The sequence below is a fragment of the Poecilia formosa genome, unplaced genomic scaffold (genome assembly GCF_000485575.1).
Source record: "Poecilia formosa unplaced genomic scaffold, Poecilia_formosa-5.1.2 Scaffold383, whole genome shotgun sequence".
Classification (NCBI taxonomy): Eukaryota; Metazoa; Chordata; class Actinopteri; order Cyprinodontiformes; family Poeciliidae; genus Poecilia; species Poecilia formosa.
Window position 1 is genome coordinate 241,693 of NW_006800322.1, and position 17,546 is coordinate 259,238.

A 17,546-nucleotide genomic window follows, 5' to 3' on the forward strand; every position below is an offset into this window, starting at 1 on the left:
TGAAAAACATGGTGTGCATATTTATTTGTAACACAATACTTTGTAGAACAGAATTTTTCTGCAAATAGTCTTTTATTGTATGTCTGTACCAGCGTCATACATCTGGGACAGAAATTGATAACTGTTGTATGCAAAATGTTTCAAGCTCACTCATGTTAGGTGGAATGACTGCAAACATCAATATTCAGGCCTTGGTACAATCACGATTGCATTTAGGTCTAGTCTTTGTGCAATTCTAACACATGGATATGCTTTTATTTAAACCGTTTTATTGTAGCTATGGCTGTATATATAGGGTTGTTTTTCTGCTGGAAGATGAATCTCTGGCCCAGTGTTAAGCAGCTTGCAGTGTTAGCTGGTTTTCTCCCAGCATTCCCCCTGTATTTAGCTTTATCGATCACCTACCAACTCTGACCAGTTTCCATTTTCCTGCTGAAAAAATGTGTATAAAATGATTGCCCAGCAGACTGTTTCATTGTGAAGCTGCTGTTCAAGTGCAAAGTTATCAGGTGGCATTGCACCTGAAAACATGACAATGTCATATTTACAACTCAAATCTGACATTTTGTGATGATTAACAAATGCTGTTACTTAGTTGACAGTAGAAACATTATTAACATTTTGTTCTCTGTGTGATCTTGTAACGATGTAACAATTTTATTGTTTTGTGTTTTGGTCTCTTTTTTTGGATGTTTCAAAGCACTTTATAAGTCAGCGAATTAATATGTTACAATTGCAGAGAACTATTTAAAAAGCAGTTGAAATACAACAGAAAATAAGTGAACAAAATATCTCTTTCCATGAAGAGACAAATCTGTAAAGCTTACAATAGATCAGAAAACATTTGTTTAGCTAAATGCATGTCAAACTCTATTAAATTACTGAGAACGTTGAATAGGAAAATAAATATTTGTTGCTGTACTTTAAATGCTACTAAAGTAACTATTGCTGAATAATAAACTCACAAAGTGAACAAAAATATTCTAGCATGTTAAAATATTGTATTTTATGTCTCGGAATCTTGTAGGAGTAGAGCCTAATTCAATATCTAACTTTAGATTCATTCTGGAAAAGCTTTGGAAATGCAAATAATTTTGGGGGATTATGCTTCACTGCAACATTTTTTTGTGGTCAAAAAGTCCTTCTGAAAACCAGCTGCAAGCAGTGGGGTCGTCTTCTTTATCTTCAAGGGCAGTGACACTTTGCTAAAATCCACAGGAAACTTTGGTTGTTCCTCTCTCCTTCGCAGCCCTACAGATAAAAGATGAATTGACATTTTTGTGAAGTTATTATCTCCAAAGACACCTAAAACAAAAAAGCCCTCTAAAACTGTAAAAAGATCTGCTGCTGTACTAGAATAAAATGTTTCATGTGGTCCCATTCTGGATGACATGTTTGTCAGAGATGACATCTCCATGTAACAGTAAAACACAAAACCTATGAAAAGGTCCTGGACAGAATCATGTTTTATTTGATTTTTAGGAAATACATTTTCAAATGAGACGTTTAGGGAACGAGGATGTGAACCAAGTATCAAATAAACATCATGTGAGAAGAAAACAAGACATTTCAGGAAAGTGTGAATAATATTTCTTTGTGGAAAAGAGCGTCACACACACACCTCAAAGCAGAACACATGACTTGGGAGGCCTGAATGGGTTATCACTGGAGGGAACCCCGGTCAGCAGCGGGTCTTTGTGAGCATTTTGCAAACAGAAGGTCTTCAGTTCTGTAGCTGCCTGAGAAACCTAGACAATACAGAAAATACAAGAGAGGACTGTTTGTTGATTATTAATATTCACTCAGGTGGTAAGAATGTGTGATTAAAACTGACCCAGTGTGGGACAGGACCCTCACTCGTACCTCAGCCGGGTTCATGAAGATAAATCGTCAACTTGTTAAAACTCCAGGGATTTTAGGTCAGAAAAGTAGCTCAAAATAAATCTGCCCACCTTTAGTCTGGTGCATTGTCAATAAATTAGAATATTCATTAAAGTTAATTGATTTCAATAACCCAGTTCACACATTGTATAGATTAATTCTGCACAGACTGATGTTTCTGTTAATTAACATGAATTTCTGTTTACAGCCAAGGACAACACAGCATTTAAGGTGAGAATTGTGCATCAGGTACATAATAAATCTTTTCATACTGGGGGCTTAATGGAAAGTAAGTTTAATACCTGCTTTAATGTTATTTTCAAAAGGTGCTTTAATCTGACAAAAGAGCCTCATCGAAGCAGATTCTCATTTATGGAATACAACATTATATTTGGGACAATTCAGCCGAACAAGAAAAAAGATGCAATGACATAAAAAGTATTAGTGCCCCTACACTAAAACTACAGCTGGACAATAAATAACTTATTATACATGACAATAGGCACGTGAGCAATACCAATAGATAGAATATTCACTGAACTCTGATCCAGAATCGCACAGCATTCTGGGGAATGTAGGCAGAGGACAAGCTTTAGCCGCTCAGCTTTTCACAGCAGCTAAGCAAGGCTGGTGGTATCAACTCATCACTCTTTGGTTGCCTCCCTTCATAACTGCTTAAAAATACAAAACAGAGTGGATGAAACGGTAAAGGTCATACCCATAGTGTGGCAGGATTTCAGATAGTTAAAACAAAATAACTTGTTGATAATTCTAGATATAGATTGACATCATTTTTTATCATGCCACATTTTTCAGCCATGTTGTCCAGCTTCAACTAAGACTAATAATTTGTTGAAGCACTTTTTAGAGTACATACAGTCTCCAGTCCTTTTAAGTACATCTTTCAGTATGCAGAACTTGAGTTGGGAACATTTGTCCGTCTTCATAGCTAACATGCTCCAGCTCTGTTAGAGCTGCAGGTGGACAGCCCTATCCAGCCCTGTCCAGGTCATCCTACAGGTCTTCTAATAGGCTTAGGTTTTATCAGAAGTCAGTGGGCTATTGGCAACGCTAAAAAAAAAATTCCTCTTAATTTTCAGCTTTCAAAAATACACCTTATACTGCAAACCTGAATGTTTGCAATAAAAAAAACTGTTGATGGTTTCCTCCACATTGGCTAAAGCAGAAAAAACCCCACCCCAGAGCATGATGCTGCCACAACTTTCTCTGACTTGGTGAACACCTGTTTTGGAGTATTACTTCAGTGCCAAATACGCCTTTTACAATTAAGGCCAAAAACAGTTGAACTTTGGTTTTATTCATTAAAGCAATCTTTCACTAAGTTTTGAGGGGATTTCAGCCAGGCCAGTCTGTGGTTTTGTAACTCTTTAATAGAACCGGACCATGAGAAGAACACAGCGGGTGATTGCTGTTGCATGTAAAACACAACCAGTACTCACTAGACATTTCTGTAGCTCCTTTCATTTTCTTCTTGCCTTTTCATTGGTTTCAGATCTACTCCTCTTCTTGATTCCCTTCTTCACTGTCTTTTGTTGTGCCCTGACTGATATCTTTGCCCAATAAGACCCTTTAAATGCTCTCAGCAAATCATTTCATCTAAAGGACAGAATGGAGTGAATATGAGTGAACAGAGGATCTCTGCTGGAGGGTGTGGCTCTCCTGCTGCAGATTCCACATCGGCCTGTAATTATCTCTTCCGACTGTGGGGATTTTAGGATCTGTTGAATGACCTAACTTTACCTGATGATCAGCTCTTCCAGTAGAGTCAAGCACCATATTTTCACCTAAGTTAATCTGAGCTTCCAGCTTCCTAGCTTCAGTTTCTTCTTGGTGCTCGCAGCGCCTCCCTGGGTGAAGTTTTGTTGCTTTTCACATCATCCCTCTTCAGGACAGATTTTCTCTGGTTGTTCACCCATTCCACGGTGGTCCACTGCAGCTCTGTTGTCCCCTGCTGTCTGCTCCTCCACACTCTGTTGAGGAACCACTTGGACCTACTCCTGGAACATAAACCCTTGCTGAACATCGTCCCCTCTGTATCCGTTTTGCCCCTCAAAATCTCCTCTGTACTCTGGAATGCTAAGTCATTCTGACTTTTGTTAAGGTTAGTCTGTTACTGTTCTTGCCCTTCTAACTGCTCCTCTCTTCCTCTTTTGTTTGTGCAGACTGAATCCTGTTATGAGTTGTGGGTCAGGAAATTACCTGGACACATGTAAAGTTGAATTTGATTTAAGCTTAATCGTACTGACAATTGATGTTAGTTGTGAACTCAAGCGGCCTGAATGGTGTGTTTAACCTATTAGTTTATCGTACACACAGATGTGTGTCTCTGAACCAGTTTATCTTTGTGAGATGGTGCTCCATTATTTGAAAAACAGTGGTGATGATGATAATAGTGCTATTTAATTTAGCATTATATATGAAGTATTATCATATTTAGAAATCATCTTTAGTTAGAAATTGTTGAAAATGTCAAATTCTTGTTGCCAGGTCACACCTGGTTATGGAGCATCAAACTGCCCCTTAACCAATCAGCCTTTTTTATTGTTAGTTGTTTGTTGGTTTTTGTTTGTTTGTTTGTTTTGCTGTACACTCTTTAGTTGAAGTAAAACCATATCTGGCATTGCCACTTCATTACACAACTGTGATTTTGTTGTCACTGTTCAATAATTAGGAATTGCTTAATTATGTAAGCAATACACTCACCCTCTCAACCAAAGCAGTACATTCAATGATGAGATGTTGATGCAGTGGAAGTTCCACAAACTGTTACACACAGTCCCAGGTACTGTACTGATGGGGTCCATTTCATTTTCTGTTTTTATTGTCTGTTAAGCTATATACATTTGCTGATAACATTTTTATTAGTTCTCTTTTCAACAAGAATGTTACTGTTTTTGCTTCAATTCAAAGTTTCCAGAGTATAGTTTCTATTCGGACTGCAACTTAAAATTTTCAGACTAACTAACGCTTGTGATTTATTTTTGTTTTTTTCACCCTCACTTTCCACCCCTCTTTGGGACACATACTTAAAGCAAGCCTGACCCCTGTTCTAAAATAAGTATCCCGCCAACAATCCCAGCAGTCACACAGCAGCACAATCAACAAAGCTATCACTGTGCTCAACTCCCAGAGGAAACTGTCTGTAGCAGCCATTTCCTAGAAATAATACAGTAATACCGCTTTCCCATTACTTTGCAATGTAAATAATGAGATGTAATTTTGAACGCATACGTGGGATGTTCAACTCGGTTACGGAAAAGTATTTGTGTTATATTGCATCTACTTTTAAATTAACATAAACATCCATCTATAGCATCCATACATTTAAAATTTTATAAAATAAGTTTTAAGACGGCACTAAAACTTATAGTAAAATTACTTTAAAAAGTCAGTGACGCTGATATTAAATATCCCCAGATTAATAACAAGCATCACGCGCACCGAAGTTCGCTGAAGATGCGCTCCAGAGCGGGAGTCACGCGCACAGTCAAATCTTAAGCGGGACTTTCTTACCTTTATCCGCCGGACGCTAGCTTCCAGCCGCAGCTGCTTCACTGCCTTCTGGGCGATGACTAAACTGCTGTTGGCCGCGCTGTTGTTCGACATGACTGCGTTCAAGAAACAGAGAAAGTTATAGAAACTTGGCAACTGCACCCATATGAGCCAAGTCCTAACTGTAGGAGAGCTGTGGGACTTCCGGTAGAATTTTTCAAAATAAAACCTATCTGAAGGCTATCCCCGTCTAAATTACATGATCAATGATTTCATTTATTTATATAGGAAATTCATTGCTAAATTTAATACTTTAACCCTATTCATATGAAATAAACAATGTATTTCTTATTAAGATTACTTTTTTAAAAGTTATCATAAGGTTATCTTTTATGTCTCATGACATGATAACCATGAGTAAAAAAAAAAAAAAAAAAAGAAAAAAAAAGCAAATGGATGGATATTTTTGTCTAGTTGCCAACTTAACTATAGTCATGAAATAATGCCACTGGGATAAGAGCAATAGCTGAAAATCCTTCATTTCTGTGGGGTATTTTTTTCAATCAAAAACATTTCTAAACAGATGATTGAGTCTTTAGCCTATTTTAGCTAACTGGGAGTGTGCTGCAGCCTCATTGATTTCATTTTTACACTATAACAAACATGATTGCATTATTTGCCTCAAAGTCACCTTAAAACACCTTAAAATTTAATTAAATATTTGATTCTGACACACTTTTTCATCAAGAAAACAAAACATGAAATTATGAATCAAATTTTCTTGTCTATATGAATTAATTCCTCATTTGTTTTGTTTGTTTGTTGTTCTGTTTGTTGTCTTCCACTCACACAGTGTTGGTGAAAAGTAGATGTTATCTAGTAACTGCAGGCAGAGGTGCATTAACTAAAAATTGCCACAGGTGGGGTTGTGGGGGACTATTAATTTAATTAAATAAATCTGTTTTCAATTCATCATTAAAGATTTTGTTGTTGTTGTTGTTAATTTTCATCACAAAATGATTGTTTAAAAAAGAAAAGGTAAAAAAAATCCAACAAAGTGGATACATTTTATAGGCACTGTAGGTCAGAATGATAAGATACCCAGATGAGCAAAGATGTTTTCATACAATAGTTCACAAAAATCTGATAAGCTCCATAGCAGTTATAGCTCAATCCAGAGGTGAGTAGAGCAAACAATATGATTTGCACTACTTCAACAAATATTTGCTCAAGTAAAGTCAAAATTAGTCATACAAGAAATTACTCAAGTCCACTAAAGAACTATCTGATTTCATATTTTAAAATGAAGTTATTCGGCAGACAAAAATACATCATTTTATGCAAATTCAGGTATTCTAAAATGTTTCGGTGCATTTCTCTGATTAGTTAAAATTCTCAACTGTTTTATAACACCATCATTAGCTTATATCATCTCAGTCAAAATGAACTTGCTTGCTTATGATGCAAGCAAGTTCTCGGTAAAACTCTATAAAAGAAGACGAAAAAGAAAACCAGAGAGCGAGAAAGAGAAAAAAAATATAGAAAGAGAGAGAAAAAGAAAGGCCACCAGACCTGACTGAATCTATTCACACCACACGGTGGCGACAAAGCAATACTGTAGAAGACGGAAATGATGAAAGAGCTCACCAAAGGTCGAGTAAGAATAGGTTCCGGTGTAGCAGGGTCAGGTAGAGGCGGCTACACCTGGAAAACACTTCCAGAATGCTGTTACGAGTGAGTACAGAACCCAGTTTGTGTTCCAGCAATGTGTCGGGTACAGCTGCGCCACTGAACACGGCTCACGTCAAGCTGTTGCTGTTGCTTCGCCTTCATGGCAGCATGGCAGCTGGTTTAACCGCAGTGCTGGTTTAAGGAGGCAGCCGCTTCCAGACCTGTCCATCAGTCTCAGCTGAGCAGCAAAAGCAGCAGTGTCTGTTCTCCACGGTTTGTTGTCTGGACAACAGGACAGCCGCAGCATCCTGATTACGTTCAGAACTGAGAAGAAGTCTGATGTTCGGTCAGCAAATATGCTACAAAACCTGTTTTTTTTATTATTGAAAATATGAATATTCTTACTTCTTAGCAGACCTCTAAAAATGACTGCAGTAATTGGAAGCTCTATTTTTCAGATCAAGTCGAGAAACATTATGCCCGTGTTTTCTCATAGCTCTGATTTAGTTTCTGAAAGCTGGTCCATTACTTTCAATTGTTAATATGATTTAACAATTTATATTGCGGTGTAAATGTTCTGATTGCTAAATCAGAATTGTTTCTGATTCAACACTTCTAATGTGAATTGTTAAATCAGAAATGAAAAGCAGTTGAGAGCAAAATAATATGAATGAATTGTTTGGTTATTTTGTTTTGTTTTTCAATACCGTAACCAACCAGGCGTGCAGGTCACTTGCATGGACTGGATCAGACTGGCTGGTCACATCCACATCCATCTGCTGCAATTTCACATCATTAGTTAAACATCCACTTCTAAATGAAAAACAGTTTTTAATTAATCAGAATGTAATATTTTGTTGTAGTTTTTACCTGTTTGCTGGATGATCAAACTGAGATTATCAAACTTTCATTATCAAAACAAAAAATGATGTACAAATTACATTAGACTGATGGAAGGAGAAAATGTCCGCCTCTACATCTCCCACCATCTCTAGCACCAGATGATGGGAGATGCAGAAATATCGGCTTGACCAATCAAAATCCAGCATTCATCCCGTATGTTGCTTTCATCCAATCATCACCATTAAACAGCTTCAATCTGTTTTTATCTTCTGTTTCTGTAGCAGTGGCTGCTCTGTGTTGACTTGCCAGGAAATGAAGTGACTTTCTTTACTAAATAAAATGTTCAGTGGACTTCAACCTTTATTCCATTTTTGTGCGTTGTTCAGCTAACTAAACTTCACTTAGAGCCACAAACATCACATAATGTTATTATAAGCCCAAAATGGTCCAGACCCCTGGCAGATCAAGTTTAAAATATCCTTTGAGTGGCCTAGCCAAAGCCCGACTTTATTCTCAAGCATAATCAGAATAGCAGAGGAAACCCGGTACAGCTGCTGGGTTATAAGAAGGGTTTAAATGCTGTCTTTTTTTTCTATTGAATATTGAGAATCACTTTATTAATGTTAACTGGAAGATGGAAATAGCTAAATTACTGCTTTCCAGATGGACTCTCCTTTTACATTGAGGAATTATTTTTAAAGATGTCCATCTCATTTCCTTTCTGAAACAAACTTATTGGTTGAAATTAACATTTTTAATCTAAATCTTCATTTTGTATTTATTCATGCTTAAGATGAAAACTTGTTTTCTACCTGACAGAGGGTGTTGAACATCGGGGGTCTGACTGTGAAGGTCAGCAGGTCTTTCCACCACAGTCCGGTGTGGAGGAGTCCTCTCATCCCTATAGTGGTGGAGCAGACGGTGAGTAGCCTGACTAAGGATTACCCACAATGCACAACAAAGTGGTCTTCACTGTGGGATTTTGACACTTTCTTTTAACTTTGACTTGGCCTCTTTTTCAGTCCTTTTGTTGAAAATGTGCTGCAGTGTTGGGGGATTTTATGTAAATGTTTTGTATAATTAATGTCTCAATTAACATATCCAGAATAGTTTGTTGTACATGTTGCAATGATAAAGTCGTTAAAAGCACTTAACTGTGTTTTAGGGCAGAGGAGAACGGGCGTACGACATCTACTCTCGCCTCCTGAGAGAAAGAATCATTTGTGTGATGGGTCCTGTAAGTGTTACGGTAATGGTGAAAATATGAAGACATTTTCATAGGAATTTGTCATCAAGTATCTTTTTTACATTGCTCAGATTGATGACAACATAGCCAGCCTGGTCATCGCCCAGCTGCTCTTCCTCCAGTCAGAAAGCAACAACAAGCCCATCCACATGTACATCAACAGTCCAGGTAGGAGCTTTACTGTTAGCTCAGTATTAGCTCACTGTTACCTCACTTGTAGCTACACTATTAGCTCATTATTAGCTCACTGTTAACTCACAGTTAGCTCCATTATTGGCTCACTGTCATCTCGCTGATAGTGCCATTTTTAGCTCAGTATTAGCTCATTGTTAACTCACAACTAGCTCGTCTGTCAGCTCCACCGTTAGTTCACATTGATATTAATGACATGCGTTCATAAAAAATTTAAAACTTATTGCTACTGTTATTCAGCTGTGTCTACTTTCATTTTTAGCTGCTCACATTCCTACACCATGCTTTTTCTGAATGTGTTTGTGTTGAAGGATTTCCTGGTCAGTCCTAAATCTTGACCTATACTCCCTCTTCTGTCAAGGCGGGGTGGTGACAGCAGGCCTGGCCATTTATGACACCATGCAGTATATCCTTAATCCCATCTCTACCTGGTGCGTTGGCCAGGCAGCCAGCATGGGCAGCCTTCTCCTGGCTGCAGGTACGACTGGTATGAGGCATTCGCTGCCCAACGCCCGCATCATGGTGCACCAGCCTTCAGGTGGGGCCAGGGTAAGCAGTCCAGTTTAGACCCATCAGAGCTAAGATCTGGAGAGTTGACACCTAGAATAAAGATGGAGCTAACAGAGTGCTGTGTTTCCAGGGCCAGGCCACAGACATCGCCATCCAGGCTGAGGAAATCCTGAAGCTGAAGAGACAAATCAACAACATCTACGCAAAGCACACAGGCCAGCCACTGGACACCATAGGTAGGTTAGTGAGGCTTAGTGAAGATGTGAACCTGAAGAAATAAAGGCTTTTAGGTGAAGGGGGGGGGTACTCTACACTGAATGTAGCCAGTAACAGACTGTGGAGACTGTAAACACTATAATAGTGAAAATAGAGATGAAATTACTCAATGGAACTAAAGGCTTGTTTCTTGCAAGATAAATTAAACTTGTTCTTTCATAAATTGATTAACTGAATAAAATCTGGCCTGAACAGTGGCACAATTAGTAGCACTGTTGCCTTGCACCAAGAAGGTTGTGATCCCATGATTGTGCATTGAGTTTCCATGTTCTCCCTGTGGATGCTCTGGCTTCCTCCCACGGTCCAAAAACATCACTGTCAGGTTAATTGTTCTCTCTAAATTATCCTTAGGTGTGCGTGTGCGTGTGCGCGTGTGTATGTGTGTGCGCGCGCGCGTGTGCATGATTGTTTGTCTTGTCTGTCTCTGTGTTGCCCTGCGATGGACTGATGGCCTGTCCAGGGTGACCCCGCCTCTCGTCCAATACCCTCTGAAGATAGACACCAGCAGCCCTTGCAATCCCACCAGGGAGTATGGCGTATGAAAATGAATGAATAAAATCTCTGTGATGTTTGCAAAAATTTAGATAGAACATGACAAACTTCCCTACCATGTCATATTACTGTTTATTTATTTACACAGAGATAATGTAAAACAATTTATGGTACAAGGTTAGCACACAATGCTCATTTCCACCTGCAAAATCTGTTAAATCAAGTATGATTTAACAATTGTGAAGTGGTGAAAAGCCAGTTTAATATTTCATTAAATACATGTGTGATAAGTCATTATTCAGATCTCACTAAAACCATGCAAACCAAACTACAAACCAACAGATGGTTCATAAAACAGTTACTTTGCCTTAATCAATAATGAGTGCAAATCTGCTTATTAAATAACCACAAATGTGCAAATTTGCAAACATTTTATAACTAGACCATGTTATAATCTCATTTAGTAAATTGTTTCAATGACAATGATTTCTTTGCAGCTGCTGTCTCTGTGTGGAGTTAGGCGGTCTGTCCCCTTCTGTCTAACAGAATATTCCATGTTTTTGCTTCTGTGAACAGCCATGAACTGGTATTTGTGATTTTCCTGGAGGATGATGCATTTGAGGACATATGGGGAATCTGAATTAAAAAGTCTTGGCAGTCCTCCAATTAACTCCTTCATGCTTCTCTTTTGAGAAGATTGTTAGGAAGCGGAGGAGAAATGATTTAGAAGTTTGCAAATAAAATTTGCAACTCATTGATCTGCCAGTTTAGTACAGGATGGTCCTGATGGATGCTGAAGTGACCCTGTCAGCTGAAAGTGTGACAAGAACCTGAGTGAAGGTTTGAGTTCAGGTTTTCACTGGGCTGATGTAAACAGAGGCTGTTTTCTTTCCACCTTTCAGAGAGTGTGATGGAGAGGGACCGCTACATGAGCCCCATGGAGGCTCAGGACTTTGGGCTGATTGACCGGGTTCTGGTGCATCCCCCGCAGGCAGGCCAGGATGAGCCGGAGCTGGTCCAGAAGGAACCAGCAGCAGCAGCATCCCCCAGTCCCTCCCCACAGCTGGAGTCTGCTGGCCCAGATCAGGCCCTGCCTGGTACCAGCTCCCCCTCCTCATACAAACCAGAACCCTGAACTGAGAGCAAAACCCAGCCTCTCTCTTTTTTTACTAGGTCTCTGTTCTCCACCATGGATGCTCTGCTGAGTAGCTCAGGCTCATACTTTGAAAGAAGCAGAACTTCATTCATCCAGTGAATGAAATAAATCCCATATAATCCAGACTGACTGTAGGCGTCAGCAGTACCTTTTCACCTTGCTTACAGTCTCTTCATCAAGTCTGGTACAAATCAAGTCTTTCGTTAAAGTATATGAAAAAACAAACAAAACAATTAATGAGCTTCCTGAAGTGTGCAAGAGTTTCACAAAGATGGCTACCAAAAATCCCTTCAGGAGTGGAAACCTTTGTTATTCAGATTTCTAATAAAGACCATTAGTTTGACCACAAAGTGTCTCTGCTTGATCCATCCATGACTCTGAACCCTGCTGACTGAAAACACTCTTATAATCTTTGTAGGGTCTTTAAAACTCTTACAGTTTTTGTTACTTCTTAAAATCATATTTTATTGTAATACATTTGCATATTCAGTCACCGTTTCCTTTTCCATTTTTGGAGAAATGTGATCCATTTGCAGCGATGAATAGAAAAAAATCTCGAATGAAATAAATAACCAGACCTCCTCCAGGTAGCAGATGCTTCATAATGACTCAAACACAATTAAACGTGACTCAACTTTAGCTTTTCTACATGAATATTTCTGAATTAGAGAAAATAGATGTAGCTGAACTTGGAACATATCAGTTCAGCTTTCAGTTTGTTTTTAGTCTTGATACGATGATATGATCATTCAGTGATTAAACTGAAGGCAGCTGGATGACTTCTGGTGTTTCCTGCAGTGTCTTGGTTCTGACCACAAAATACTCCCAAAGAACAAACACTTTTATCATATTTCCTTTGTGAAGCATATTGCTCTTCTGTAGTGTAATACTCAATTTATCCTGCATCTAAAAAAAATGTGAATATTGCATAAAATTGCAATATTTCTTGCCCATCATCTCAAAGTGAATCTCATATATTATATAGAATCATCACACACAGAGTGACATTCCTTGTTTCTTGGAGTTTTGATGATTGTGACTTACAGATGATGAAAACTCAAAAACTTTCTTACAGAAAATCAGAATATTGTGAAAAAAGGTAATGAGTGAAAACTCGTGATGTCACATCCTAATCAGTAATTGAAATCTGAACACCTGCTGAGGTTTCCTGAGTCTCTCACTCTGGGTCAGTAGGACTGGACAGATGTCCAGGAAACAATCAAAGTCATTGCTGAAGAAGCTGGCTGTTCACAGAGTTCTGTATCCAAAGCGTACTAACAGAAAATTGTGTGGAAGGCAGAAGTGTCCCAGGAAAGGTGAACCAGCAACAGGGAGAACCACAGCCTGGAGAGGACTGTCGTGTGAAATCCTTGCAGAAAAGTCTGACTTAACTGATGGATTTCTCTGTTTTGCAACATAAGCAAAGAAAAAAAAGAAAGAAAAAAAATCAATTTTATTTACATTATTCTGACTAAAGGGACAAATGTTTATAGTTTCACAAAGACAATGCCATAAATGATAACAGTGTAGCAGTATTTTCAAAGAAAGGATCTCAGCAAAAATTAATCGTAAAAATATAGGTAGTAAAACGTGGAAAGGTTTACACCTTTCAAAAGAAGTAATATTAATTTATACAAAAACACCCATAACCTTCCAAAATGTTGCAAAAACACTTTATTTTCCTCCTAAGTTGTTTCAGTGTAAAAAGTTTCTATTTGTCTTAAATTCTCACATCCATCTTCATCAGGCTGCCTTTGAGAGGCGCATCACATGAGAGAGCAGGTGCTGTGTGCAGACGTGGTCCAGCGCAGCCACTTCAGCTTGTCATCACTGTAAGGCGGGTAGCGCAGGCCGTTGAGTCTCTCCAGCGCCCAGCCGCGCAGCATGCAGGCACGCCGGTGGCTAAACGTCTCGAAGCCCCAGCGGCCGTGGTAGGAGCCCCAGCCGCTGGCCCCTGGATGGGCGGGAAGATAAACGCACTGCAGGTTAGATATGCACAAATTATTAAAGCTCCAGTACAGAACTTTTATAAAAATATGTGTTTTACACGTTTGTTAAAACTGTCACCACGTCCTGACAACATAACATGAGACAGATAATCTATGAGAAGATCGAGCGCCTAGTGCACCGTTCCCAGTCAAAAACAACCCGTGGTGCTGTCAATCAATCCAGTGAACGTGCTGCTCTGAGGAAGAACTGTGGCCAAACTGTCAACCGACCAAAACATGGCTGCCCAGCTGACCCCGGGGTCAGCAACCTCCACCATCTAAAACACAACATTATATTCACTCCTGCTAAATAAAATACCTTCAAAAAAAGCGTGGCTCATCAAGTTTTATCAATACAAAATATATAATTGTTTTGGTACTTCAACCAAATCCTGATTAAAACAGTAACAAAATCTTCTTTCTTACTTTGAAGTTTTAGAACAAAGGAACATCTCAACCAGTTTGTTCTTGAATGGAATTTTCTACATTTATGGAAAATAAGAGAGAAATGACTCATAGTTTGTGACCTGAAGAGAAAACATGGAGTAAGTATGTACACCTACCTACGCCCCCAAAGGGCAGCCCGGGCAGGGTCATGTGAACGATGCCGTCGTTGGAGCAGAAGCCTCCACTGCTGGTATTCTCCATCGTCGTCTTCACCACCTTAGAGAGCAACAACATGGTGATCCTCACAGCTCTGGGCTTCCAGCTTTGAGCAAGCAGCCAGCAGAGTTCTGGTCCTTACAGAGGATTCATCAGAGAACACGTAGAGCGCCAGCGGCTTCTCCTTGCGATTCACCAACTCAATGCTCTTCTCCAGTTCCTCCACAGTCAGGATGGGCAGGATGGGGCCGAAGATCTCCTCCCCCATCAGGACATCATCTTCCTCTACATCCACCAGCACCGTGGGCGCTGGAAGACACACGCATGGAAAACTTTACAATACATTATCTTTGAGTGTTAAGTTTGAATTTAGGCAGACCTGAAAATGATGTAATGACCAAAAAATGTTCTCTTTCAAAAGTTACTCAGTTTTACTACAAAATTGTATCTCAATAACTCAGAATACATTCAAAGAAACTGGAATATAATTTAAAAAAATATTTAACTAGCCATTTTAAATCATAAATTTAATATCCATTATGTTTATTACATGCAGAGTGATATATTTATTGCGTTTATTTAAGCCATAATCATAATGTTTATGATCATGGCTTATCGCTGACAAAAATTCAAAATTAAAGTTTTCTAAAAATGTAACATTACATCAAACCAATCAAACAGAATTCTGATGAAGAATCAGAATCTGTGGCCTGTCATCAAAAGGAGATGAGACACCAGAACCAACGATGCAGACGAGCTGAAGGTCAGCCTGGCTTCCTGACCTCCTCAATGCTACGCCACATGTGCTGACTGCTGTTCAGTGTAACATAGGGGAGCACCCATAAATCAGCCCCGACTTCCTTCATTTTGGTGATCGCATTTACATGTCAAGCTGGTCTTATCTACCTAGTCTAAACATCAACCACAGTTACCAGCAGGCAGCCCATTGTTACCAGCTCAGCGACTTTCTTGCTTTATTTTAGCAACATTTCAGAAAATATAAACGGTATCGGCCAAAATCTGGTTAAAGATCAGTGATCGGCTTGAAAACTGAAATTGGTGCATTCTTAGTATAACCTACTAAATTCCCAAGAAACTGACATGTATAACTTTGTGTGTGATGAATATACACAGTATACAAGTTGAACCTTTGAACCAGACGCTTTGATATGAATAAATGTTTGGAAATGATTTATCAGCAGCAGCTCCTGATTAGTTGGATGTTTAATATTGTTCTCCAAAGTCTAGTTAAAGACCCACCTATGTATTTATCATCCTCGTCGCTCTGTCCTCCAATAACGACCTTGCCCTTGGTCTTCTCCAGCAGCTTCATGAGGCGAGTGAAGTGGCGAGCAGACACGATGCGGGACAGGTCCGGACTCTTCTGCGGCTCCTTCCCGTAGAACTCCTCCAACACGTTAGTCAGGGCGGGCACCAGGGCGTCCCGGGTGGCCTTGGTGCACAGCACGTAGTCTGGAGCCACACAGCTCTGGCCCGCGTTGAAGTACTTGGCCCACACCAGGCGGTGGGCCGCAGCTTGGATGTTTATCCGGCCGTATATGAGGCAGGGACACTTACCGCCCAGTTCCAACGTTACGGGCGTCAGGTGAACGGAGGCGGCCTGGACCACGCTGCGAGCCACCGCTTGGGAACCTGAAGGCAGGAGCTTCAGTGTCAGAGGTCACAGAGGAAAGAGCTGCAACGTTTTCATGTGAAATGGTAAAAGGACTGAACTTAGACATTCATCATGCACATCAATGACATATTTTGCAAGAATGCATATGAGGTGACCTTTTTCCAGGCTAGGAGGATCATTTAAAGGGGCAGAGAGTATCAACTCATAGCACAGTTAAGCAACTATGTTATCTTTAATTGTAATAAAAAAAGATCAAAATAGGACTTAAAAAATGTGACTGTGTAATTTAATGCCTTGAAATTGGGCCTCTGTCTCTTTAAAAACTCCTGTCTCTTTATGAAACTCCGCCTTCAGGAAGTCATTACAACATGGCTCCACTATTAACCCTTTAACAACATTTTACCAGCGTTACTCTGAGAAGTAGCTTCTATAATGAGCTCAGCAGATCCACAGTTCCACCAGGTGTTTGCTAATTCCTGCCACTAATCTGAAGGAGCTGAGTGGGGGGAGTCATGGTGAAGGGCTGTTCTGTGAGGTGGAAACTCAAAATCTTGGAAACTCTGAGGAGGAGCTGTGTCTCAAAGGCAGGGCTCGGTCCACTCAGGCGTTTTAACAGCTGGATGGTGGCCATGGAGATGAAATGATTTGTCAAACATGCATGAAAGAATCATGCCAACACTCCAGGTATGTTTTTGATGAGTGCGTAGCATTATAACTGCACAACAGCTGAAACATTAAATGGCCTGTTTAGAGTTGCTTTTGACTCATAATAACATACTTGATGATGACTAGCCTTGATGACTTTGATGATGGCATTTAACAAAATGTAATGTGCATTGCAGTTTCATAACTGGTTATTGTATGGTGATTTTATGGTGTAAAGCACATTGAAGTGCAATGTGCTACACTAATAACCTCGGCAGCAGTAGAGGATTATGGGACGGTAAAACCTCAGTCAGACTCTTCAAAGCCACGTCTGTACCAGGAAATCAAATGGTTTCCATGAAGTCCACCATGTCTGTTCTCACATATTCTCATGGCTTCACATGTCAGGTGACTCATCTTTCCAACAAATCAGCAACCATCAGATGTACACCTGTAAACACCGTGCAACCTGGTCCTGCATGTTTTTGGTTCAGCGCAGCAGATGTGGAGTTCCACAGGGCTTCTACCTGTGTAGAAGATGTGGTCAAATCGGTTCTGCAGCAGAGCCTTGGTCTCCTCTGCTCCCCCACGAACAACCGCATAGCAGTCCTGAGGAAGCAGCAGCACAGTGAGGGCAGAGAACGAGGTGACATGAAGCTGACATGAAACTGACATGAAACTGACATGAAGCTGACATGGAGCTGACATGAAACTGACATGGAGCTGACATGAAACTGACATGAAACTGACATGAAGCTGACATGGAGCTGACATGAAGCTGACATGAAGCTGACATGGAGCTGACATGAAACTGACATGAAGCTGACATGGAGCTGACATGGAGCTGACATGAAACTGACATGAAGCTGACATGGAGCTGACATGGAGCTGACA

At 39.9% G+C, this 17,546-nt stretch overlaps 3 protein-coding genes across 5 annotated transcripts in view; 1 reads left to right on the top strand and 2 right to left on the bottom strand.

The window, feature by feature from the left end:
* Positions 1-7,130, bottom strand: LOC103154361 (guanine nucleotide-binding protein G(I)/G(S)/G(O) subunit gamma-5-like). 2 transcript variants are annotated; one of them, XM_016662663.1, is made up of 4 exons: positions 7,042-7,130; positions 5,416-5,510; positions 1,622-1,748; positions 1-1,251 (listed from the first exon to the last, which is right to left on the bottom strand). In XM_016662663.1, the coding sequence occupies exons 2-3, from the start codon at positions 5,506-5,508 to the stop codon at positions 1,623-1,625; spliced, it is 219 nt and encodes a 72-aa protein (XP_016518149.1). In that variant the 5' UTR covers positions 5,509-5,510; positions 7,042-7,130; the 3' UTR covers positions 1-1,251; position 1,622. The 2 variants fall into 2 exon arrangements, with proteins under 2 accessions (XP_016518149.1, XP_007575675.1); XM_007575613.2 differs by lacking the exon at positions 7,042-7,130 and having other exon boundaries at positions 5,416-5,775.
* clpp (caseinolytic mitochondrial matrix peptidase proteolytic subunit) lies at positions 7,039-12,130 on the top strand. The gene is made up of 7 exons (XM_007575615.2): positions 7,039-7,128; positions 8,728-8,829; positions 9,074-9,145; positions 9,226-9,322; positions 9,708-9,895; positions 9,987-10,092; positions 11,527-12,130. The coding sequence occupies exons 1-7, from the start codon at positions 7,117-7,119 to the stop codon at positions 11,757-11,759; spliced, it is 810 nt and encodes a 269-aa protein (XP_007575677.1). The 5' UTR covers positions 7,039-7,116; the 3' UTR covers positions 11,760-12,130.
* Positions 12,131-13,434: 1,304 nt separating this feature from the next.
* aldh3b1 (aldehyde dehydrogenase 3 family, member B1) overlaps positions 13,435-17,546 on the bottom strand; it is a 9,349-nt gene continuing 5,237 nt past the window's right edge. For both annotated transcript variants that reach the window (XM_016662662.1, XM_007575616.2), the window contains exons 6-10: positions 17,180-17,261; positions 15,632-16,024; positions 14,514-14,680; positions 14,332-14,431; positions 13,435-13,734 (exon numbers count right to left, since the gene is read on the bottom strand). In XM_016662662.1, coding sequence (XP_016518148.1) covers positions 13,547-13,734; positions 14,332-14,431; positions 14,514-14,680; positions 15,632-16,024; positions 17,180-17,261 — 930 coding nt within the window. In that variant the 3' untranslated portion in view covers positions 13,435-13,546. The remainder of the gene's footprint in view (positions 13,735-14,331; positions 14,432-14,513; positions 14,681-15,631; positions 16,025-17,179; positions 17,262-17,546) is intronic.

Bases quoted from the DNA above. Each gene is read 5' to 3' on its own strand.
- clpp (XM_007575615.2), top strand. The intron at 8,830-9,073 runs GTGAGTAGCCTG...ACTGTGTTTTAG, and splicing joins CTATAGTGGTGGAGCAGACG to GGCAGAGGAGAACGGGCGTA. The intron at 9,323-9,707 runs GTAGGAGCTTTA...TCTTCTGTCAAG, and splicing joins CATGTACATCAACAGTCCAG to GCGGGGTGGTGACAGCAGGC.
- LOC103154361 (XM_016662663.1), bottom strand. From the start codon at position 5,508: ATGTCGAACAACAGCGCGGCCAACAGCAGTTTAGTCATCGCCCAGAAG. The intron at 1,749-5,415 runs GTAAGAAAGTCC...TGTATTGTCTAG, and splicing joins CTAGCGTCCGGCGGATAAAG to GTTTCTCAGGCAGCTACAGA.